We start from the raw sequence: 25,456 nt of genomic DNA on the forward strand, positions 1-25,456 counted from the left end.
AGACACACCCCTGCCAGGGTGGGGGCCTGCTCGATACACCCCCGGCTGCAGGCAGCCCTGCCCCTCACCGGCACAGAGTGGCCCCCTCACTCCCCCTTCTCCAACCCAGCCTGTGGGAAAAGGACTAGGTCCCAGTGAGACCCACGTGACCCCCCCCCCACAGGCCCCGTGCCTCCCCTCATGGGGAGCCAGAGGCCTGGGTGGGATCAGGAGGTAGACTGGACACCAGCAACATGCAAGCAGGGCTGGCTTCCCTCCTCTCGGCTTCCCTTGATACAGACTGTCCATTAAAGCTCTGGGGGTGGGGAGGCTGAGCCAGAAGGGCCATCAGGAGCCCCCCACTGGACCTCAGGGGTCCCGGCCCTCCCGCTGCACCTCCTTGCATCTCCTTTCTTGCTTCTCCTTTGCTGGGTTCCCGAGAGGCGAGTCTGCAGAGGGTGCCCCGGGTCTTTGGCTTCTAGGAGGGGGAGGTGTGCATGCGCAGGTGGCTGATGAGGTTGCGCTGCTGGGTGAACTTGCCCCCGCAGAGCTGGCACTCATAGGGCTTCTCACCCGAGTGCACGCGCATGTGCTCGGTGAGGCGGTACTGGCGGGTGAAGCGCATGCCACACTCGTCACAGGCAAAGGGCTTCAGGCCCAGGTGGCTCCGCATGTGGCGTGTCATGGTGCCACGCTGCGTGAACATCTTGCCGCAGATGTTGCATGGGAAGGGCCGCGTCAGCCAGTGCGTCTTCTCATGCTGCCGCAGGGTGGCTGGGTCCTTGTAGGTCTTCTCACAGACCGAGCACTTGAAGGGTCGGGGCTCAGCCGCGTAGGCAGTGCTGGGCGCGGACAGGTCCTCAGCCTCCTCCTCGGCGCCCCCGCTGCCGGTCTCGTAGGCCCCTTCCTCCTTGATGAACAGCTCCTCCTCCGTGTGCGTCTCCACGTGGGCGTTGAGCTGCTCGGAGCTGGGGAAGCCCTTGGCGCAGGGGATACACACGTACAGGTTGTCGCCGTAGGGCACTGTCTCATAGCCCTCCTGCCGGTACATGTAGTGGGCGCCAGCGTGGCCGCTGCCCCCCTCACTCCCACTCTGCGCGCTGTCTTCGCTGCCGTCCTTGCCGTTCTCCTCCTCCTCTTTGCAGGGGTATGGGGGCTCCCCATAGGGCCCACTGGGGCCACTCACGCCAACGCCACTGGCCAGGATGCCATTGGGAACTCTGTCCCCAAGCACCTCACCCTCTTCCCCAGGGCAGGGGCCCTTGGGCCCTGCTTCTCTCCGCTCAAAGGGGGAGCTAGCCACGGGCTCTTTCTTGCTCCACTCCTTTTTGCGGGCTGAGTGCCGGAGGCTCTTCCGAGGCTGCCCACCAGGCCCCTCCAACAGACTCAGGTGGTTGTCCTCGGCCCCCTCCAGATCCATGGGCTCATCGGGGGTGCCCCCTGGCTCGGCGTAAGAGGCACTGTTGGTAACAGGAGGGACAGAGGCCGAGGGGGGTGAGTCGTGCTGACTATCGCTCAGCTGGGCCGGGTCGTCAGGGGTGAGGTGAGGGCCGGGGGTTGCAGGGGGCACAGGGGGGCTCTTCTTGGATAGGTCCAGGCCCAGTTCCTGCTCGCAGCCCCCACTGCTCCCATTGGTGCTGCTGCTACAGCCACCCAGGCCCGCCTCCCCGCTGGCTGGGCAGAGAGCCCGGCCCAGGCCATGCGTGCTCTCCTGGGTGGAGCCACCCAGGAAGAGCTCGTCATCTGAGCCTTTGGCCTGGGGATGCTCCTGAGAGGTATGGGCCCCCTTGCGCCCATCTGCAAGCCCCGGATACCGAGCCTGGATGACAGAAGCCGAGGACAGCCGCTGGCTGCGGGGAGGCCGCCCCATGCCAGCGGCCCCCACCCGTCCAGAGCCAAAGGACTTGCCGGCTCGCTTGAGTTTGCGGCGACAGAGGGCTGCCAACTCGGGCAGCTGGAGGTAGCTGGCGGCAGTGAGGAGGGTGCTAAAGTTGGGCTCGGTCGGCTGGTCGCTGGGCAGCAGCTTGCCTGTGTAGATGAAGTCCAGGATCTGCTGGAACACCGTGGAGCTAACCATATCTGTGTCCAGGTTGATGAGGTTGTCATGCAGGACCAGGGATTTGAAGTAGATGCTGCTGGCAGCCAGGACATTCTTGTGGGCCCGAAAGATTGAGTTCTCCACCATGATAATGACATCACACAGGAAGCCCTTGGTCCTCTGCTGGTTCAGCTGCAGCAGGAGCTGCTTCGAGTGGCTGGGCAGCTCCATGTCGGGCCCCATGTCCCCTCGCCCTGCCCACGCACACCACCTGTGGGCAAGAACAGGCACACACCATTGGCTGGCTGAGAAACTGGTACCAGAGCCTCGGGGCAGGGTGGAGCTCGAGGTGGCACTTGGAGGAGCCACTGTACTGTCCTGGCAGCTGTCACTGGCCATGGCCCCGCCCCCTCACGCACAGTGTACAGGGAGGGAACTCACACTATCCACCACGTGCAGATGCTGTACACGCATCACCTTACTGAGGACTCAAGCTGTCTGAGAAGGGACAGAGGCCCCCATTCCACTCACACCAATAAGAAAATAAGATGCTGATGGTGGTGAAGGTGCCAAGTAGAAAAATAGGGATTGAAATTTGGCTTCACAGCCCAGGCTATCTCTACAATAAAGGAAGTTAATCACATGCCAATAGGAACCAGCAGGGGACCCCAACATGACCAGCATGTGGCTATGACATGTGGGAACCAGAGGCTGTCTGCGGAATTGGGAGCCCCCCCAGGTGAGCCGACGATTCCCACCTAAGCAGACAGATCCATGGACCTGATCTTCCCAGCTTTCAAGATAAGCTAGAAATCCAGATTTTCATGTGTAATCTACCAATACTAAAGGAAGGTTCTTTTTTTAAGATACTGTGTGGGTCAAAGCAAATATATCCACTGGCCTCCAGTGCACAACCTCTACTCTCCACTGCTGCCTCTCAAACAGCCTTAGAGGCTGCCCAAGCTTTAAAATTTGCCAAAAAATCACATTGCAACCTCCTAGCCCCTGCAGCCTGACCACTGCCTAACCACTCCCATGGCCACCGTTCCTCACCAATGCCCACCCCCACCCCACAAGCACTTCCCAGCCTTGGCCTAGAGGTGCCGAGCGGGAAAGGTAACCTGGCTGAGTCCCTGGCACCACCTGGGCCCTGCATCCTTTCTAGGAAGGGCAGCCACAGTCTGAGCCTAGGGAAGGCAGCCAGCTGGCCTCTGCCAGACAGGCTGGCACAGACACTAATTGAGGTTTTTAAGTAATAAACACACAGGTGCCCCTGGTCTCCATAGGAACCGTGCGAGCCCACTGGTGCAGCAGTGCGCATGGGGCTCTGAGAGTGGGGTGCTACCCACCCTCACTGACCAGTCCTCTCTGCCAAGGACCAGGGCACCCCCCTCTGGGGAGAGCAAGGGCAGGGCAGAGGAGTACCCAGTAGGCCCCAGAACAACCCAGGGGAGGAGGGAAATGCCCCTCCAAGGGAACAGGCAGGGACTGGGGCCAGTGGTGCCCAGGATGATGCTCAAAGCCATCCTCAGCCCCAACCCCAACCCCCAATTGAGGGGAGCAGCATCCCCAGCTCCATCCTCTCACGCCTGCCAGAGCCTCAGAGAACAGCTCATCAGAGAAGGGCGCAGGTGCAGGGCTGGGGAGGGCATGCTGGTGCCCAGGTGTCCACCTGCACCCAGCCCCTGCAGGGTTCCTTAGGGGAGGAGGCCAGGTGGAGTCAGAAACTCTCTGCACTGACTCATGACTCCTGGCAACTGAGCAGCAGGGCCCTACATGCAAGGCAGTGGCTCCCAGCCCTCTCCAGTCACTCGAGGAATGTGTGCCCTCCCACAGGCAGCCCCGTGCCATGCAATTCAGGGTCCAATCTCCATAAGGAGCTGACCTGCTCTGAGCCTTGCCAGCCCCCAGGATCTCCTGGCCTTCCCAAAGCACCCAGTCCTGCTTCCCACTGGAGCAGAGCCCTGGAAGACGTAACGTCCACCCTGCTCTCCCTTCCCATGACACAAAGACTCTTCCCAGCCTGACATCTGCCCTTGTTTGCAAAGACAGAGGGAAAGCCTAACAATTACAAGCGCCCCAAAGCTGGCATTCTGGAGCTTAACAGCAGGAGGCAGAAGCTCAGCCAGCACAGCTGAAGTAGCTTGGCAGGGTACTCAGAGGTCGAAGATTTAGGGAACCAATCCTCCTCCACTCCATGCCTCCCCCACCAGCAAGGCAGGGACAAAGAGCCCAAGGCATGGCTTCCACACTGGGCCTCAGACACCTGGTCCCAGGGAAATGCCAGTGCCAGCTCTGCCAGCACCAAGAACACCTGGTGCCCCAAGCCTTGCAAGGGTGCCAGCCTGGCCCTGGGCTCCTTCCATACCGCCCAGAGCTGCGTGCACACAGGACTGGAGGCCAGGACCAGAGTGAGGCAGAGAGCTGCGGGGCTGTTTGAGCTGCCCAGAAAGCTCTGGGGAGAAGGAGCAGAGAGACGTCCCCCCCCGCCACGCCTCCCCCTCGTACCGGAGTGCCAGGGGCCCAGAAACCATGTGAGCAGCAGCCAGCAGGGGTGGCCTCCTTGAGTGTGCAGACTTCCCGGGGGTGCATCAATGCCTGGTCACCTGGGGAGGATAAGACAGACAAGGTCACCCAGACAGGCATCAGCTAGGAAGGGAGGGAAAATGAAGGAGAGGAGCCTGGAGCCCTCAATGAAGGAGAGGAGCCTGGAGACCTCACTCTCTGAAATGTCTGGGGGTGGGGGGGTCTGGCTGGCTGGGATACCCAGGGGCAGTCCATCAGGAGATAGGGGCTGCAGTGCCCCAGTGAGACCTGGGAGCAGATCTGGGGAGCTCTGTGGGCAACACACGCACGCGCGCGCACACACACACGATACCCCCCCCCCCCCACACACACACACGATACCCCACACAAACGCGCGATACCCCACACAAACGCGCGCGCGGGATACCCCAGGGGCCAACTAGGGGTGGTGGGGGGAGGGGGGGTTGCGGGGTGCTGGTGGCAGGCACACAATCCCTGGCCAGCCATGGTGGCAGGAGGCCTGGGCAAGGCCCTTCCCAGGCTGGCCATATTTACATAACAAAAGGTCAAAATTGGAGCCACTTGTGCAAGGGCTATTTATGAGAACCAGTCTCAACCGCTTCTGGCTCCTCCTGCCTCCTTCTCTTCTTGATCTGCTCTCGCTCCCTCCCTGCCCAGAGGGCCCAGGCCCCTCCTGCCCAGCCCCGCATGACCACATGGCCTCCCCCCTCCAGAGGTTTCACTGCCTAAGGGCTCACGACAGCAGCAGGCTTGGCCTTTCAATACCAGCCCGCCAAAGCCATAGGCAGTTGCCTCCAGCTGAGGGTGGGCTCCTTCTCCCCCAAGAGCTTTGGGTCTTGTAGGAGGGGGATCCTGAGGTTCTGGGTCCTTGCACCCCACACAGGCCAGCCTGGGCTCCCCTGGAATAGAGCCATGGGTGGGGGAGGGGACGTGCAGCAGCCTGGAGCCCATCCCTGTCTCCCCTTCCCCCACCCCATTCCCAGGGCCAGGGATGCTCAGCAGGTCCCTCAGGAATGTGACCAGACCCGGGGTGCAGGCCCAGGACTGGGAGGCCTGGCTTCAGCCTGCCAGCTGTCTCTCTAGTCTCTAGTGCAGCTCCCCTCTCAAAGGGGGCATCGGGGGAGGGGCCCAGGATCCCACCAAAGGCCCAGAGGGCAGCAGAACCAGCTCAATAGGGCTGGGCCCCTCACCCAAGAGGGCTCAAGCCAGGCTGAGGCCAAAGACAACTCCATCAACAGGACAGAACCAAGCCTGGCCTTGGGAAGGGGAAGCAGAAACCACCGAAACACTGGTGAGGGCAGCCTGGAAGACTGGACAGGAAGTCATGGCACACATCTGAGCCACCAGATGCCCACTATGCAGCCCTGAGCCAAGCCATCTGCTCCTCACCCAGCTCCTCTCAGGACCTCAGGTCAATCAGAGCCCCGCCTAGGCACAGTGCCAGCCAGAACCTACAACTAACTAGGGATTACCTGCCCTGTCAGAGGCCAGGCCAGCTGCTGGGCACTGTGAAGGAAGTGGGTGGCAGAACAGGGCTTGGGGCACCTGAGCACTGTAGGGATGGGAAGGCCCTCCGTGGGTGCCCATGGCTTGGCCTTTCACCAGTCCAGGCTAGGCCAAGTGACAGATCAAGGCCTCACATCTAGGGAGGGGGGGGTGTGTGGAAACCTAGGCTGGTCAGATGTCACTGGAGGTAGAATACAGGGGCAGAGCTGCTGCTCAGAGTTCACAGCAAGCACAATGGCACCCTGCCTGCCATCCACATCTAGACTGGGCTGCCACTATGTCGGCAAGCAACTTTGCATCCTCACCCCATGAGAGGGGGCCACACGCTACCCTGCTGCAGGACTCCTATGAAGCATTGCTCTCTTTCAAGCCCAAATGAAAACACCCAGAGATCTCTGCCCTACCCTCTCACCACTGGGCGCAGGAGCAGCAAGCACCTACTCTAGAGAGGCCAAGGCTATGATGAGGACGCCGCCTGGCACCCAGCAGCACCTGGACGCAGGCCCAGGCAGTGTGCCAATCAGTCCCAAGGACAACACACCTGGTGTGGCCTGCCCAGAATGCTAGTTCCCAGGGTGCCCAGGATCTGGGGCACTGGCACAGCAGGCCTGGGCTGTGAGGGCCAGCTGGGTATTCCTCTAAGGCTGTGACCTGACCCCTCCCAGGGCTGTCTCTCCACTCTCTAGTGCAACTCCCCTGAGGGACAGAACCTTCGGGGGACCCAGAGAAGGGACAGGAAGGGGTGGCACAGAAACTGCCTCCCTGGGTAGGACCCCTCAACTCCAGCCACTGAGGAGAGGCCAGGTCTCTCTCTTGTAAGCACAGAAAATACAGTGGAAAAAAAAAAAAAAAACACTCTGGGTTACCTTCCCAGGCCCTCCATTAGACATCAGATCCATGACTCTTTATGGAATGGTCACCACTCATCTGCCCCTTTCCTTCCCCTTCTGCTCCCTGCCACAAAAAAGCCAGAGGCATATTACCCATACTGAGGGTACACCAGGGCCCAGAGAGACTAGAACAGCACTGAGACAGCCCAGACTTTCAAGCCACTGGTAGCATTTGCCCCCTCTGCCAAGTCTGTAGAACTGAGCCAGGGAGATGAGGGGGGTTCCTTATCCTCCCTCAACTAATGGTACCTCAGCCACTTTGAAGGCCCACCCACTATTCCATCCTATGGAAAGAAATACCTTGGGGGCAGGCACATCCACCTGCTAAAATGAGGCTGTCTCTGGGGGATGGGATTATAGGAAAACTATAGAGAGTCTTCATTCATTTCTGTAATACTCATCATTTTAAATTAAGTAGGTATTACTTTTAAAATCCTTAAAAAAAAAAAAAAAAAATTGGGCAGAACTGATGCAAACTCATGGATGAATTTCACAGCCATGGCACTGAGAGGAGGAAGCCTTGCACAACAGGCTGCTCGACTCCATTTACATCAAGTGCTAGAACAGGCAAAACTAACGCAGGGTAGAAACCAAATCAGAGGTGATGGGCAAGGTGAGGACTATCTCAGACAGGGCATGAGGAACTTTCTAGGATGAGGGCAGCTCTCTATCTTGCTGGGAGTCTGGGTTAAGGTGGACACACTGGTCAAAGCTCATTAAGGGCTGCACTGAAGATCAAGGCACTTCTTTGTACGCACATTCCACCTTGAATGAAACAAGCCAATTAACCTCCAGTCTTTCACCAGACACTCCCCTCTGAGAAACTCAGCACATGCCTCCCCGCCCTCCTGGAAACACCACCAGCCAACATTTATTGGGCACCGCTATAAGCCTGGCCACACCTGCCCTTGCCATGCCTGCGTTATTTGACCCCCAGGGCCACCCAGAAGCCATGTGCTCTATGGCTCCCCATGTAAGGAGGCAGAGCCCCTCTCGTCTTTACACAGTACAGTTTGGCTGAGCCTTTACCCCACCACCCACCCCTACCTCTCACCTCCCCACGAGGTAGGAAGACCTGAGGCCAACAGTGTGTCTACAGAGTGAGCATGGGCACCCTCTCCTGTTGCTGGTTTCCAGCCCACCCAGGGGTGCCAGTTCGGCCTCAATTTCCCAACTGGCACTGTGCCTGAGGGCACACGGGAAGCAGCTCCTGAGGTCAGAGCAGCCACAGAGGAAGCAGGTCCCTGCCTCTCCTGGCTTCTCCCTGGCTGGATGACCGTTGGTGTGTCTCCAGAGGGCAGTCAAAGCCCTAGGCTAAGGACACCCTTCAGATGCCCTACCCTGTGCACCCACCCCTGCCCCAACACATACCAGCCAAATGGCCAATGAGGATGGCAGAGGGTAGGTCCTATGGCTTCCTGCACCCACCTCGCTGCCTCTTGACCCTTGGAGCAGCACCCCATCAAGGAACCCACTAGCCCACGATCCCATGCAAGGCAAGGCCCCACCTGCCTCAGTGTCAAGTCCTTTGTCACAGCCTCGGGGGCTCATGGAGAAGATAGATCAGTACACTTTGAAGCCTCTCTTCCTAGCACCCCACAAGGAGCAGGAGAGCTTGCTTTGGCCCAGCATCTCTCAAAGGCTGTGAGAGGAGGTTTTAAGATGAAAATGATCCTTGCTTAGGCAGAAAGCCAAGAACTCCACCCCCCCACCCAGACAGGCACTGGACCAACTCAGCCTGGACACCCGCCCTGCACAGAGCTTTGGCAGGCTGGGCACTCAGAACCACTCCGGTTATTGGGCCTCCCCGTGGTTCCCTCTGGAGACCAGGCTGACAGCCCTGCCTTTGGGAGACAGGAGCACACCCCACACCCACCTCCAGGCCTGCAGGTGTGGGCCAAACTCAGGGTGTAGTTACACCCAGCCAGGACAGAGGTCTAGAGAGAAAGTGAAGTCCAGGGAAGGGGACCCTCCCTGGGCAAGCCTCCTCACCCAGCCCTCCTGGGAATCCTCATCCTGCCTCCCTCCCTGGTGGCCATCCCTCACTTCCCCAAACAGGGGCTTCCTATGGAAGACCTGGAGCTATGCTGGGGGTCTGAGGAAAAGCTCCTGCCCAGCCCACCTCACGGTGCCAAACAGGAGACAGCTCTTTTCACCTTAACCACCTCCTGGCCAGGAAGTGCCTAGCCAAAAGATACAGAGTGACATGGGGACCCTCCAGCTGGCACTGAGATGAGATTGGGTAAACTGCCTACTGTATCATGTTGCCTGCCATTGCCAGATGGGAGGAACAAGCCATGCCAGGCAGAGGAGAAGAGATGGGCAGGGCACAGCCACCAGGCAGCTTCCACACCAGAGGTTTAAGCATGTGTGAACAGTGTCGGAGAGGGCCCCAGACATGTTACTGCTGCCCCCAAACCTGAGTTTGAGGTCCCCATTATGGTCACCTCCAGGTGTGAAACAGACAGGTGGGGCTGCAAGGGTGGCCCTGTGGGAGCACTGCCTCTGCCTCGAAGCCTCTCCCCCAGCTAAGGGAAAGACTGCCTGGAAGGTACAAAGCAGCTGGGCAGGAAGCAGCCCAGGATCCAGAAGAGCCCTAAGGCCCAGCCCCCAGACCCACCACCCAGCCCCAGGCAGCCACAAGCAGCCACAAGCCCAAGACTCTGTCCATCCTGTCTTCATGGCCTGGAGTCCTCTACCACAAAGCCTTGCCCACCCCATTTCAACAGGGCCAAAGCTGTACCCTGCCCTCCACCACAGCCCCTTGCGAGATGGCGGTCCACTTGTGGGGAAGACTGAACAGGTCTGGTCTCACTGAATCCTCCCACCAGCCCTTCAAAGAGACATTAACTCCACCTCCAGTTTCTGATAAGAATACAAAAGTTCTTGGGGGTTAAGCAACTTGCCCAAGGTCACAAGAGCAAGCAGGTAGCAGAGCAAAGACCCAAAGCTGACCCCAGAGCTGTGGTCAGACTTTCCTAGTCCACGCCCAGGCAGGGCCAGGGATGCCACTCACTGACGGCCCCTGACTACCAAGCAGCTCAGGGGTGGCATGCCAGGAAGAGGGCCGGGAGGGAGGCCTCGGACTGCACCACCTGCCTGTGTACAGCAGGGCCTACCAAGGCCTACCTGGGCTGCATTCTCCCGACTTCAGTGTGAGGGTGTATGGTCTGTCCACCTCCTCCACCAAAAGTGACAGGGTGGGAACCATGTCATGCTTTGGGTGCCACAGCTGTGCCTGCTGCTCCTCTGGGAACACCCCTGTCCTCTGTGACCTTCTGCCTTGTCCCACTAGCCATGGGCTGGTGATGGGTGGGGCTCACTGCTCTGGAAGCCCAGACATGTAATCCAGCCCAGACATGGCTGCCGGCCAGCAGCTCCTGGCTCTTCTCCCAGACCGTCCTCCTGGAAAGCAACAGGCTCCACGAATGCCAGGAGCCTGGCCCGCCTTCTGATGTGGCTTCTATGAAATAAACACTCAGGTTCCACTCAGCACTTTGGTGCTGTGGTGATGGGGACCCAGGGCTGGCCTCCACCCCAGCCCCTGATGACTTCTGTAAGCCTGGCCTGAAATGCCCGCAGGACCTATTGAAGACCAATGGCTGGCCAAGGCCTTCCTGGTACCCCGACCACTGCCTGTATGTGCCGCTCCCTTCTGAGAGGTGAGGAAGCTCTTGGGTAACACACCACCACAAGGAAAAAGCTAGAAAGGGCTGCTGCGAGAGGAGTCTAAGCAGGAGGCGCTACATCAGGTCCCACAGCCCCCACACCTTGCTTCCCCAGAAGGCACAGTCTTGTCCCCTCCTCCCATCACTCCTGGCTGGAAAGCCAGTGAGGAGTGAGGTCAGAATGATCTTGGGGACCTGCAGCTGGATTTCCCCTGCTGGTCCTAGCACCCAAAGGGCCCCAGAATTCTGAGGCGGGCTGAGGCTGTGAATGCTGTTGGGGAGGAGCAGATGGGCACCGCTAAAAGAAGTGAAATAACACTTCAAGATTGGGATGATCATTACGAAAACTACGCTCACTTCCAGACTCTGCTCCCACACCACCCTGCCCCCGAGAAGGGGCCTGAGCTGTGGGTAAAAGCCTCACTGGCAGCAATAGCAGTAGCCCATGAGAGGCTGACAGGACAGCAGAGCAGGGGGAGCTCGCCACCCCTACTAGGGAAGGACAGAGTGAGGAGTTAGCAGCCACTCACATCCAGTGTGCTGGCTCCTACAGTACTCTCCAGCCCCATTCTCTGCTCTTTATGCTGTCAGGCATGGCCCATGGACAAGCAGAAATTTCACCAGAATCTGGAAATGCAGATGCTCAGACCCCACCCCAGACCTAAAGACCAGAGCCTGCATTTTAGCCCTGGGGGACTCAAATGCACATTCATTCAAATTATACACACAGACTTCAAAAAGTTCATGGAAAATTTTGTATTATCTCTCAATTCTATTTTTCCACTAACTTTCTAAAGTACCCCTGGTAAGTTTTCCACTGCCTGGTAAGCCTAATGCCCTGCAAGTAGTAAACGCTCAATTGATGGGCATGAAGTTGGAAGGAGAAAGTCCCAAAAAGGAAGACACACTTCCCAAGTAAACAAGCCCAGTGGGTGGTGAATATAAATTGTGGACCTGGAATGTGAGACGGGCCTCATACCACAGGCACGTTGGAGCCAGGTTGGTGGTCACAGGAGAGTGGGGTCATGGACGAGGAACCCTATCCAGAGAAGCAGGTGTGGGGGGCAGGCAGAGAACTGGGCTCTGCAAGGAAGGTAGGAAGTACAGGCAGCAACGGTGCAGTAGAAAACAGGCGGAAATTCCACACACAGCAGCTAAAAAGGCACCAGGAAGCCTGGGCCACCCAGCTGGAAGGGGCTATCATGATCATCTCACCCGCCTCAGGACACCCTTCAAACGAGATAACTGAGCCCTAAAGGGAGGTGCATGTCACAGCTGAGTCACGAGAACTGCAGCTGCCCAGCCCAGGGCTCGGGATCTGGGAGAGGGATTCTCCAACTTCACAATTTCAAAACCAACCCTGGTTGCTAACAATTTCTTATGCCAAGTAAGGACTCAAAGAATTATGAACAAAATAAGAATCCCATCATCTTCCATCAATACTTCATAAAAGAAAACATTTCAATGACCGAAAAGCAGGAATAATCACCTCTCAAAGTAGAGGAGTTCTTCCCAAGAGAGGGCGGCTGACAACCCTTCACCACACTGCTGTCCTACGCTGGTGAAAGGTAACAAGCAAGCCGACGTTAAGGAACTGCTGCTGCCCTGCCCCACCACACAGCCTGACCCCCTGGTGGGGACAAGACCAAGACAGCATTCTGAAGGGGAATCATTGAAAACAAAAACACCAAAATTCAATGCCAGACAGTAATGACAGGATATTAGTCGAACAAAGACTAAAAGAACATTTCCCAGGGACGAAAGAGAAAGGGGCTATTTTGTTCCTGAAAGAAAAAGAACTTCAAAAACCAATCAGGAAAAAGACAGGTGAGACCAAATGTTGGCCAGGCTGCAGGGCAACTGGAAGTCTAATGCATTTTAGAGAAACCTCAGATGGTATATTCTTAAGCGGTGGCCCTGAAAACTCACTCCAGGGTATACACCACCAGGAATTTATACGTATGTTCACTAAAACACAGGCAGACATGCTCACGGCAGCCCTGCTCACTGGAGCTCAACACCAGAAACAACTCCTGTGCCCACTGACAGAAGAGACAGCTGAAGGTATAAGGAACTACAACCCGGCAGTGAGCAGGATGGAATGTGTAGGATGAACCATATGAATTCGACTTTTAAAGGTCAAAAAAAGTTGACTTGTTGAAAATTATACGGTTTGACTTACACGCAACACAGATGAATCTCTCAAACGTATTGTCAAGCAAAGAAGCCTGAACCAAAGAGACTATGGAGGATGGTCTTATTTACATAAATTCAAAAGCAGGCGGCACTAATACATGGTGCTGAGGGGCTGGGGTTTGAGAATGACTAAAGGGACACACAAGGGGCTTCCAGGGTTGTGAATCTTGTTCTGGACACTGGTTACACAAGCATGTTCACTGTGACAAATTCTTACAGCTACACACACTTCTTACATAGGATATACTTCTATTTGATATAGTGCAAAGAAATCTTCAGGATGGGAAGCAGAGATCAGACTCAGTTCTGATTGGCAAATAGACTCAGTCCTGGCAGTAATATCCCCTGAACCCCCAACTAATAATAACAATTACAACATAGGAAGCAGAATATTGGCAGGACAGCTGGCAAAGTGGCAGAGTTCAGGATGGAGTGCCCATCCGGAAAGAGGGAACTCACACAGACCAGGCAGGAACCCACAGGAAACCGAGACTACTTTAAAATCTCTTATTAGGGGCCGAGCCCGTGGCGCACTCAGGAGAGTGCGGCGCTGGGAGCGTGGCAACACTCCCGCCGCGGGTTCGGATCCTATATAGGAATGGCCAGTGCACTCACTCACTGGCTGAGTGCCAGTCACAAAAAAGACAAAAAAAAAAAAATCTCTTATTAGGGGCAGATTCATATCTGCTATCTAAAGATAAAAACAATCTGATAATGTTTTTCTTAATCATCCTAAGATCTGACACTTCCAAAGAAGAGAGCTGAGGTTCTTCAAATCCTGAAAGGCAAGACCAGGAGAGAACAGGAAATTTGGAGCAGGGTGGGGAGGTTCAAACAGGACACCAAAGAGCTCCCAGCAAGGGCCTCAAGCAGGTCCCAGTGGCAGCCAGCTGGGAATATCAAAGGAAGGAAGCCAAGAAGAAAATGGATGAAGCTCTCAGGGATTAGAGGCCAGCAGGAGAAGAAAACCCACTTGCTCCTGTGTATGTAATCAACCCCCCAAATCTCCAGGGCCTCAAACAAATGGCTCAGTAGCTAGAGCCAAAGTTCAAGTATCAGGTTATTTTACTCCAAATAGGAAAACAAAACAAAACAAGAAACAAAGAAAACAAATTAGAGACACATTGGGGCATCCGCTGTAGCTTTTTGTTGTTGTTGTTTTGTTTTTTTTAAAGATGACCGGTAAGGGGATCTTAACCCTTGACTTGGTGTTGTCAGCGCCACGCTCTCCCAAGTGAGCCAACCGGCCATCCGTATATGGGGATCCGAACCCGTGGCCTTGGTGTTATCAGCACCAAACTCTCCCAAATGAGCCACGGGCTGGCCCTCGATGGAGTTTTAAAAAGTGATTTTTAGGGATAAAAGTAGGGAACTACTATGGAAAATATTACAACCTATGGCCCTGTGCCTGAAAAGCCTCCAGATGTGGCACTTTACAGAGAAAAGGTCTTACCTGTCCAGCAGCTAACTTGAAACGATCTAACAGAGGAGCAGCCAAGAGCTCAGAAACAACCAGAGGGATATGCTCAGATTTGCGGGGGGAAGTGTGCATAAAGTTTCACTGTACTTTTATTTTTTTGGCAGCTGGTCGGTACAGGGATCTTCACTGTATTTTTAAAATTGAGTCTCAGTGGTGCTAAGGGATCGTTTGGCAACAAGGACCTGGGTTTAAAGAGAAATCAAAATAAACACTTCTCTGCCTGGAGAAACAAATCTCAGGGGTGAAAAGTGGGCTACTTAGGAGACAGCAAAAACAAAAACCATCCAGGCCAGCCCGTGGCTCACTCGGGAGAGTGCGGTGCTGATAACACCAAGGCCCCGGGTTCGGATCCCATATACGGATGGCTGGTTCGCTCACTGGCTGAGTGTGGTGCTGACAACACCAAGTCAAGGGTTAAGATCCCCTTACCGGTCATCTTTTAAAAAAAAAAAAAAAAAAACCATTCAAATGTTCACTGTCGGTAAGACAGGTGATGATGTGTGGAACAGCGCCACCTTGGAACACCTGGAGTGGGGGACAGGAATGCAGGAACTGCAGCTACACACACTGCGTTGTCTCAAAAGAGTGCATAGCACCCGGCTCCATGTACGCAAACAGCAAACCCGGCCAAAACAAGCTGCTCGCTGTTTAAGGATCCAGACAAATGTGAGAAACTGACAAAGAATAACTAGGAAATAGTCAACCCACAATTCAGAAAAGTGGTGACTGCTTGAGGGAGGTGGGGAAGATTCAGGGAGAAGCACATATGAGCATTTATGGGGCTAGAGGAGGCTGTTTCTTACATGGCCATGGGGGAGCAAAGGTGTTCCACTTATTAATGTAGCAGTGGGTTTTCCACTATTTATCCCCATATTCTTTAAGATGTGTGTACTTCTGTGTATCCATGTAATTTACACCCTGTGGTTAATACCTTGTAAATAACTTCTCAGAGGTCAATCTCAAAGTCTACTAAGGAAGCTGAGCTTGCTCTGTGCACAAGTCCCAAAACAAAGGGGGAGAGGGTCATGAGACCTTCCTGATCCAGGGAGGAGCCAAGAGGCTAAAGCAGAGAGACACACACTGAGCACCTCCCTCACACCACGTGAGAGGTCACCTGATCCACAGAGCCCTGGAAAATGCAGCAGGGCCACACAGTTTGTCAACTACGTCAACAATTCACGAATGAGGGTTGATCCCACAGAGAATAACCCAGAAAATATCACCCTGTCCCAATAAATACAAAGCAACAGAAGCCACCCTGGAGCAGGTATGCCTAACCCAACAGGAGTTGCCCAGGAGTAATCCTAGGAACCCTCCCAAGGACTAGAGGGGGAAGAAGGGCAGAGTTAGAGCCACTCCAAGTGAAAATAACAAAGTCTAGAACACAATTCCCCTCTGCAGCCCCTTCAGCCAAGCCCTTGCCCAGTCTCTGCCCCTTCTGATTTTGAGTCCTCAACACCCATCTCATCAAGCCAATCCCCTGCTTAAAGATTTCAATGGATTCCAGATGCCTGGGATAAAAAGCCCATGCTCAGGCCTGGAATGCAGAGCCCTTCTGAGAGGGGACACCAAGCCCACTGGCCCCTTCCAGTCACAGCAGACTGCGCTCTCTGCTGAGGGCCGTTCCCAGCTGGTCCCTTCCTCTATGAAAATGGTCCTGGGCCGGCCCGTGGCTCACTCGGGAGAGTGCGGTGCTGATAACACCAAGGCCCCAGGTTCGGATCCCATATACGGATGGCCGGTTAGCTCACTGGCTGAGCGTGGTGCTGACAACACCAAGTCAAGGGTTAAGATCCCCTTACCGGTCATCTTTTAAAAAAAAAAAAAAAAGAAAGAAAATGGTCCTGCTTTTCTCCCCCTCTTCTCAACCAGTGTCAGCACTAGCGGGTGAGCTGCTAGTCTACAACACCTCCCCTCCTGCCCACCCTCACCGACTAGCACCCAAAATTAGAGATCCTGTGTCCCAGCCAGCCACAGCACTGGGCATGCAGCAGGTCCTCATAAGTGTTTGTAAGGTGAGCAAATGCCAGTCAGGAAGAGCCAATGCTGAGTAGAGGGGATGAAATAATCCGTGAAAGATAAGACGGTAAAGTGAAGAGGGGAATGCCCAGCGCCTTCCCTCATCTCCACTCCAAAGCTGTGTTGCTTACATTCTTAAAAGTTAGCTCATTTGGTTAGAGCTTGGTATTGACAACACCGAAGTTAGAGGTTCAGACTCCCAAAGACCTTTTGCTTATATGGCTTCTGTTTCTGTATTTTGTGTTATTGTGTATTATATGTCATTGTTCTAGCTACCATATTAAAAAAAACTGATAATTTAAAAAAATATTTAGTTGATTTAGAATCTCGATCATAGGGCTGGCTGGTTAGCTCATTTGGTTAGAGCATGGTGGTATAACACCAAGGTCAAGGGTTCGGATGCCCAGACCAGCCCACCCCCTCCCCCAAAAAAACCTCAATAATGAATCTGTTTCATATAATCATAAACATTTTTACGGGCAGGGGGAACACTATTCTAAAAGAAAACTTAGTAAGGATGACATTGTTTTACATTTTTGTAAATCTCTTTAATGTCTAGTTTAATAGAAGTAGCTGGGTTCTCATATCTGCTTCTGCATTCAGTCTGTTAGAATATGTGGTTTTGATTGAAGTCTATAAAGAAATCTGGTCTTATACAGAAAGAAGAAAGGACTATTTTAATAACCTTTTCAGATAATTGTCGCTATTTCTCATTGATATTTCACTGTATAATCCCATGAGTTAATACCACTACTAATCTTCTCTGAGATGTCCAAGTGCTAGGAAACTGCCAGGCTCACAGTGATGGACACAAGTTTTCCAAAATACTAATTTTCCCTTGAAAACTCAAATTTATCATTGGCAACAAACAGTCGGTTTTCCTTAAAGGAGCAGGCTCATTTTGTTCCTTTTTTACAAAATGTCTCACAAATTCTTCAAGTCTGAATAAGCACATGTTTGGCTGTCAGTCATTCTTTCAGGTAAAAATAATGTTCCATGAGAAAAAGCAACTAGCTCAGCTTCTTGCTTAAGCAATCATGAAGTGCTTCTCCTTGAACACACTGGCAGTGTGAAAGGCAGAAGAGCCTCCTATGTCCTTCCCGTTTCATGAAGTGCTTCTCCTTGAACACACTGGCAGTGTGAAAGGCAGAAGAGCCTCCTATGTCCTTCCCGTTTCATCGCACAGAATACCAAAAAGACATGCATTAAGGAGTCTAAGACCTAATACTCAAGTCACCTGTACTGCCTCCCCAGGCATGTGTAAGACTGGCAGTCTCGGCCCCGAGCTCCAGTTGATGGTGAGAACACCACTCAGGGGCAGGGTGGACATGGGCTATACCACCCACCACTGGTGCAAGTGTCAATGTCAACACTGGGTCTTGGGGACCCGTGAGGGTCTACAAACACCTCTTTTAGAACAGCTCAAATGCACCGTCTCAAATATTTCTTTTTTTTTTTTTTTTCTAAAAGATGACCAGTAAGGAGATCTTAACCTTGAGTTGGTGTTGTCAGCACCACACTCTCCCAAGTGAGCTGACCGGCCATCCATATATAGGGATCCGAACCCTTGGCCTTGGTGTTATCAGCACCACACTCTCCCAAGTGAGCCACGGGCTGGCCCCGTCTCAAATATTTCTAACAACCTATTTTACAGGCAAGAAAAAGGAGGCCCAGAGAGGATAAGAACTGGCCGTGGAGGGAACAGGCTTGACACCGGAGTCCTCTTTCAAGGAAACCACAGTTGTTCACCAAACACCAAAATCCTGGGCAAGGGGCCTTCTGCCAAACCTCAGAGTAACAAATTTCAAACAGATAAAAGGCAGTGCCATTTGAAATGGCATTCACAAATTATCTAAGAGGCAGGGCCAGCAGAAACTATTAATGGCCCTCCGGTGGCCTGCTAACTCAGAGCTGCCCTGCCTGTGCAGGCTGTGGGACCCAGTCTAGGCCATGTGCACCTGGAGGCAGAGGTGGTCAGAGGGGGAGGGGCGCTAGCAGGAAGCAGGATGTGCATGCTGCCTGCTGGGGGCATGAAGTCAAAGTCCCTCCTGCCCAAAGCTGCTAAGCTAGCCCTGCTGACCTTATCAGTGTCAACACATGCATGGAATGTGGGACTTTGGAAACAATCCTCTCCCCTCAGCCTGCAAGGGGTTGCGCCAGGCTCACACCTGGTCTTCTGGAGCTCAGCTTCACCAAAAACGACCCCAAACCCAGTGCCTGACCACCTCGTGGCACCTCAAAAGGCTGTAGCTAGGTCCCTCTCCCTCCTTGCCAGGATGGTCTGCACCCCCAGGGCCCATCTACCAAGAGAGGCCACCCCTCCTGCATCCCACACCGCCACAAGCAGTGCCTGAGCACCTCTCTCACCTGCCCACACTGAAAGCACACCTAGAGAAGGAAAGGCACTCAGCTCTGAATTCCCTGGTCCACTAAGACCACCTCCCACATGCCTCTCCTCAAGGTGTTCAGCAAAGGCTCAAGTTTCCAGGGGGGAGAAGATTCCAACATGCCAGAAGGGAAGTAGCTGGGACTGGAAGAATAAGGATGGCCCAGAAGATCTTCTCTGCCTCCTGGTCCATGGGGGAGTGGGGGGACCTGCAAGGGACCATCCTCCAGCTCCAAGAACTGCACTGCCTGGCTTTGTCCAGGGCAGCCATCCACCACCCCACTCAAAATGAAAACTTCTGCTGTACTCTGGCCCAAGCACTGTTTGGAGTAAGGAGCTCTCACAAGCATGTTCAAGCCTTCCATGTCTCACTCTTCTACCCACTTTCTAGCTGTGTGACTCTAGACTAATGACTTAGCTTCTCTGGGCCACTTGTACAGTGGGGACTGATAAAATGATTGACCACAAAGGTATGTTCTGAGGAACAAATTCAGGTATAAAATGCCTACCACAGGCTGAGCATGGGGTAAGAGTCCAAAGTGAGTGCCGCCCCTCTTCCACCACTACCTTCCTGGATCCTGTCAGCAACTCTTCGGGAAACATCCTCCTCCCAGTTTTCAAGCAAAGTTCCCACAGCACCTGCCCGACAGAAAACATCAGCCCAGCCACCTTCCACAAAAGGGAAGGCCCATGAGGTCCTGAGGAGGCCTGGGATGAAGGCAAAAGAGCTGAAGCAGGAATCCACCCCAAGACCACTCGTTCCCAGGACAGGACCCCTGTGCCCATCTACCAAGATGTGCACAGCCAAAAAGGATCTGAGAGGAGGGCCACCCTGCCTGTGTGCCCACACCACCCCTTCCACCTCAGCCCCTGTCCCATCTCCTCCACTGCCCCCGTCCAGCTGCTCTCCCATTTCTAGATGACAGGACTTCCTACCTAGGACACGGACCAGGACCACACCACACCCAAGGGCCTTACCAGTCCCCTCACATGGTAAGCTGTCCCTCACGGGCAGCAGCTGTCATGTCCTGTCTCCCACAAATACAAACTAAACCCCAGTACAGCCCATTGTTCTGTCTCAGCAAAGGGGGCCAAGTTGAGCCAGCCTTTCCTGAAGTTCTGCCTGCCCTGCCCCTTCACAGTACCCCTCCCTTTCTTCCTCCTCTGCCCCCTATTAGTGGCCTCACACACCTTGCCCAGATAACCTACCTCAGGGACCGATCTCTTCTCTCCCAGAGATGTTGAGGTCAAAGAGAAAAAGAGGCAGCTATCCCACGGGCCCCCAGCTGTCCAGTCACACCTCAGCTGCAACCACAGTGGGTTTGTCAGGGAGCCACAGAAACCCAAACATCACTATGTCAGGCCCTGCCAGGCTACACAGAGGCCAATGGGAGCTCAAGAATGCAGCCAAGAAACCAGGCCAGACAGACTCTGGAGGCCCAGACTACAGGGCCAGCAGGAAAGGGAATCCCAGCTAAGGGCAGCAGGTAGCTCTCCAGAGGACCTCCTAGGAGATGCCCCTCAGTGCACACAGGCCAGGTTCCTTCCCCTGCTTCCCGTGTACCTAGTGCTCCTCTGACACCCTATTTACTAACAATCAGCCCAACCTGTCCATTCATTTGTTTGGAAAATGCTGATCCCACTGGGCCCTCAGAGTAAAGCAGCTCGTGACCACCCCAAGTAACAGTGCTGGCCTACCTGCCTCCACACTCACTTGATTCTATTAGCAACAAAGATGGATCACCTGCTAGAGCTGCACACCAGATTCACTTCAAAAGCTTTAGGAAACGCAGGTGCCTGGGCCCACTCCAGGGACGGGCTGGGCTCCCAAGTGACCCTGATGTACAGCCCAAAGTGATAACCAGGCACCAGCAGGTAAGGCTTCTTCCAGGCAGCACGAACCGGGTGAACGAATGCATGGCCTGTGCTCATCACCCAGAAAAGCCCCACTGTGTCCACACAAGGACAGGCCACCAAGGTCTCTTCCTCATTTCCCTTATGAACAAGAACTCACCAAGGGCTTACCATCTTCCAAGGCAGCTGGGGTGAGGGAGCTGCAAAGGCCACGGGGCAGGTCCTCCCCCTTAAAGGGCCTGCAACCAGGCGGATGAAAAGAGGCAACAGGGCTCAGACCCCAGTGAAGTAATAGAAGCAGCCCCGCCCCACACTTGCCAGAGAGTTCCCACCCACCCACAGGTGCTGCCAGAATGAAGCCCGAGGCCACGGGAGCAGCCCAGAACCGCATGGGACAAGTCTGCACAGCAGCCACGCCCATGCCACAACCAACAACCCTTCCATCCTCCATAACAGCCCAGCTCCCACCCGGAAGCACCATGGCCAAGCCCTTTCCTTAGTCACCCTGGGAATTCCTATGGGATGGATGGGGTGCCCTAGTGGGACAGCCTCAGGAGGCTGGGCCATCTGCCTTTCCATACCCCACACTCTCCCTCCTCACCCACACACCATGTGTGCTCAAAAATGGATCAACCTCAAATGGGAAACAAGTGCCTAGCATGTGCTACCCATCTCACAAGAGGCAACAAGGCTCTTTGGCCTAGAGGCAGCTGGCTGACCTGCAAGTCCTCCTGTTCTAATCTCGAGGCCACACTCCCATCCTACCCACTAACATTACCATAAAAAACATGGAAATTGAACATTCAGGAGGGGCTCCCCATGCCCCAGCATCCCAGGCAGTTTCTTTGGGTCTCTCTTCCCACTCAATATAGCCATGCCCCTCCCAGGCAGTCCTGGCCCTTCCCTCCTGGACTGTGGCAGGGCCTGGAACTAGCTCCTGCTTTCCCTTCCTTATCAAGCTCACAGGGGGCCCACACACAACCTCCGCCCCCACCCGCTTTTCTTGCTTTGCCACTCCTGGCTAACACTGGGCTCAAGGCAAGCCTGCAGTCCCTGGGGGCCCAGCTCCTCCTCAGAGCCCTCCCCCAACCCAGGTCCCTAACCCTTAGGGCAAGGCCACTCCCAGCAGGAAGCAAACCCTGGCGGTGCCAGGCAGAGTCAAACTGGATGGGCTTGTTTGGAAGCCCCTAACCCAGAGCCAAGACTTATCTTGGGAATGAGGACTCTGCCCCAACCCCTCCTGGTGGAACCCCAAATCTCTCCACACACCACTCCATACGGGCCCTCACAGGCTCTAGAGTCAAAGGCATTTACCCTCCAGCCCCGGCAAGTTATTTAACCACCAAATAGAGTTCCGTTTACTCGCCTGTAAAAGTAGACTATGCTGTGTGCTGAACTAGAAGGATTCTGGGAAAACCCACAAGTACCTCTATAACCCTGCCTGCCTCAAAGGCCAACCAGGGGTTGGCAAGTCTGTGAACGCCAGAGGGCAGAGGCCAGCATGATTTAGTTTAGCCACAGGGGCCAAGCACTAAATTTGTGCTCCAAAAATGTTGCTAAATGAATAAAAAGCTTGAAAAAGAGCCTCACATGTGCCTGGCAGGCAGTGGGTGCTCTGGGGCTGGCTTCTCATCACACAGCATCTGCGACACCACAAATGTTCTTGCTGCTCTCCTGACCTGACCATCTCCCCAGCCACCTCCTTTCTAAAACCAGAGCAGTCCCTTCCTGGTTAAAACGCCTCACCTACAGGCCAGCCCCAGATCAGCATGGCATCCAGTTCTCTCCTCCAGCCCAGGGCCAGCCCCTCCCACCACGTCTCCCACACCACTGCTGCGCCCTCTGTGCTCCACTTATCAAAGTGCCAGCCCTTATCACCCCATCTTACAATCATTTGTTTGCCTGTCTGTCTTGCCCAGGCTGAGCTCTGGAGGACAGCGATACATGAAAGTAAACTTAAGGTCTGTTCCCATTTTAGAAACGGGGACACTAAGGCACAGAGTCAGTCACTGTCCAAGGTCACACTGAAAGTACAAGGCAGAGCCAGTGTCACACTCCACACTTCATGACCAACTGCAGCTCCCCTCTCACTGCCCTACAGCGGGGGTCCCTCCTCAGCCAGGCTCTAAAGAGCCTGGAGGGGAGGAACCTGATTTGTTCGTTCTTCCAGATGGTGAAAGCTACCTCCCCCAGGCTGGCTGGAGCAGCCCAGAATGAAGAGCCTCAACCCTCCTAGTGACCAGTTCCTGGGGGCGGTGGCCCTCAGCCCCAGTGGGCAAGACAAGGTATGGGGTGGGGCTGACTGCTCCAGGCCAACAAGCCAAGCAAAGAGGGCAGAGCCACAAGTCCCCTGGGTCAACTGAACTTTATTGCTCCCTCACTCCGATTCTCCAGAACTTCCCAGCCAGCCCTTCTCCAGGGGCTAGCTGCTGATTAAAAGGCACTACCCGCTTTCCCCCTCCACCCCCAGGTCTGACCCTGGCAGACAATAAGGACTAGGAAGGCAGCAGGCCCATCAGCTCAATAATGCAAAACCCTGTTGCTCCGTGTCCACAACAGCTGACTTGTAGTGGATCGGAGACTGTGCTTATTAACAAAATGAGAAATCTGATCTATGGAAAGAAAACACTACGTGAGGATTAATCCAGGACTGCAGCTTGTGGAGAAGGCTGGGCTGCTGGCCAAGACAAGGAAGCAAGGATGGTATCGTGCCTACCTGTCCCCATAGCAGGTACCACACAGAAGAGGATGCATGGCCTCTGCCCCACCTGCGCCTCCTCTTCTCCTTCCAGCAATTGCAGCAATCATTTCAGTTTTGTTTTAATTAAAGGCCTGGCTCCCTCAGGCTGCTTCTTCCTGTACTCAGAGCCAGCAACCAGAGGGAGAATTCTTCTTTTCAGGAATCGCTCGTAAAAGCTCAGTGACTAATCTGCAAGTCCCAACAACTGGCAGAAAAACACTGCAGGGAGAAACTCTGGGCACACACCAGCACTGGAGTCAAACAGCCAGAGAAGCTGGGCAACAAGCACTCTGCAACACCCCAAATCTGGTCTGCAGGAGCCAGAAGCCAAAGGAAAACCGACCAACCTGGGAGCTCTGAGCCCACGGGCAAGTAGGCAGGTGGGGGGCCTCCTTCCAGGCTTCCACGTTTCTTGCCTGCCCTGTGGGACCTGGAGATTTTCACAATAAACTCAACTGTAGATGACCAAGGGTTCACCTGCAGGCAGGGCAACCTACTCCTTGGAACAACTCTGGGCCAAAGGACTCAGTTAAGCCCCCAAATATCAGCCTCCTCCCCACTTTGGTGTTAAGAGCCTGCTAAACCAGCAATCTCACCACACAGCTTTGTCTCTAGAGGCCGGCCTGAGGCCGGCCCATCTGCTTTTTTTCAAACCACTCCAACAACCCTGCTCCACTGAGCATACACTCCCTCCTTGAGCCAGGGCTACAGACTGGCCACATGGCCTGTGCTCCTGAAAATGTCTGCTTGAAGGCCCAGGGAGTCCAGACACTAGCAGATGGGAAAGGAAGAGAAGCAAAGCCAGGAAGAAATAAATGCTAGATCCAGAAGGGTCTTGGATTTGGGTGACCCAGCTCCATTCCTCCATCCAGGGTCCCTGGAGGACAGCCCCAAGTTCAGCCTAGAAGCTCTACAGGCCCCACCACTACCTGCCCAGCTCTCCCCCTCCCCCCAGCCCAAGAGGCACAGCAATCCCCACATCAGTCAACAATCCACCGCCACAGGATTCCTATGGGCAAGGCTCTGCCCCTCCCCCCCCAACACATATGTCAGAGGGGTGGCCTCCCTGGGTTATACTCCTCCTGCTGTTGGGGGTTGGGGGGGCCGGGAACTCAGCTTTCCAGATGTGCTTGGCAACTCATATTAGAAAAGACACTGAAGGTAGAAGGAGTAGGAAAAGACATGGGTAAATAACTTCAATACCGGTCCAGCCCATCCGGATCAGCATTGGGCTCCCTTCCCCAGGCAGTCCCAAGCTGCTCCGGGTGGGGCCGCTGGGAGCATTATCTGGTCTCATTCCCTCCTGTCCGTAAGTCACTGCCCCCCAGGGAGAGGCATACCCCCCACCACCACCCCCCGCCACAGGCCTGTGTGAATATGAACCATCTTGGAAGATAAACAGAGTGACAAGCTGGGGCCCCTCAGCCCCCTCCCTCAGCCAGCCAACCCCCTCCCCCAAGCCCATCTCTCTTCCTGCCAAGCTGCTGCCTACGGGAGAAGTCTGGGGGCAGGGCAGCGAGCCCACCAGCCGCAGGGCCTGGCCCTCTGGGAGCGGACCCTCCAGGCTAGGCCCTGCCCTTGCTCCAACCGGTCGTCATACGGGATGGGGTAACGGAAGGGGACCGCAGACGGTGCAGGGCCGCAGGTCTAGAATTCGCAAAGTCTTCCAGCGAGGGGCGGCCGCGGGTACAGGCCCGTTTGCATAATGGGAGCCCGCCCGCCTGTCAGGCAGCGCACCTCGCCCGACGCTGTTCGGATTAGATTGCTAATGAAAAGGCACAAAGAGCCTGCGGCCGCTCGCCCACCGACCCCCACTCCGCAGACCCGCGCCCCAGGCCTGTCGCGGCCCTGGGAGCTTTGTGCCCGCGGTCCCCCACAGCCCGCACCCCGCCGGGTACCCGGGCCACAAAGCCCAGGCCGGCCGGGGGTCTCACGTGTGCCCCCGCCTAAGCCCAACGGTCGCGCGCGCGCCCTCCCACGAGCGCAGCCCCACGTCGACCGGGCGCGCGCGTGTCCACGCCCCTCCGTCCGGGGGCGCGCCCGGCCCGCTGCCCCCGCCTGCGCCCCCCACCACCCTCGGCTGCCCCTCACCTCATGTGCGTCGGCGGCGGCGCTCCGCCCGCCGGCCGGCCGGCCCTGCCTGCGATTCCTCG

General features: G+C 55.1%; 1 protein-coding gene across 1 annotated transcript; it reads right to left on the reverse strand.

The window, feature by feature from the left end:
• Positions 1-296: 296 nt before the first annotated feature.
• On the reverse strand, positions 297-25,456 carry HIC2 (HIC ZBTB transcriptional repressor 2). The gene is made up of 3 exons (XM_063088193.1): positions 25,395-25,456; positions 4,526-4,623; positions 297-2,288 (listed from the first exon to the last, which is right to left on the reverse strand). The coding sequence occupies exons 2-3, from the start codon at positions 4,549-4,551 to the stop codon at positions 458-460; spliced, it is 1,857 nt and encodes a 618-aa protein (XP_062944263.1). The 5' UTR covers positions 4,552-4,623; positions 25,395-25,456; the 3' UTR covers positions 297-457.

Source organism: Cynocephalus volans, chromosome 2 (assembly GCF_027409185.1).
Source record: "Cynocephalus volans isolate mCynVol1 chromosome 2, mCynVol1.pri, whole genome shotgun sequence".
Taxonomy (NCBI): Eukaryota; Metazoa; Chordata; class Mammalia; order Dermoptera; family Cynocephalidae; genus Cynocephalus; species Cynocephalus volans.

Coding starts and splice junctions, on each gene's coding strand:
- HIC2 (XM_063088193.1), bottom strand. CDS start 4,551: ATGGTTTCTGGGCCCCTGGCACTCCG. Junction 2,289..4,525: donor TCTGGGCCCCTGGCACTCCG/GTACGAGGGGGA, acceptor TCTTGCCCACAG/GTGGTGTGCGTGGGCAGGGC.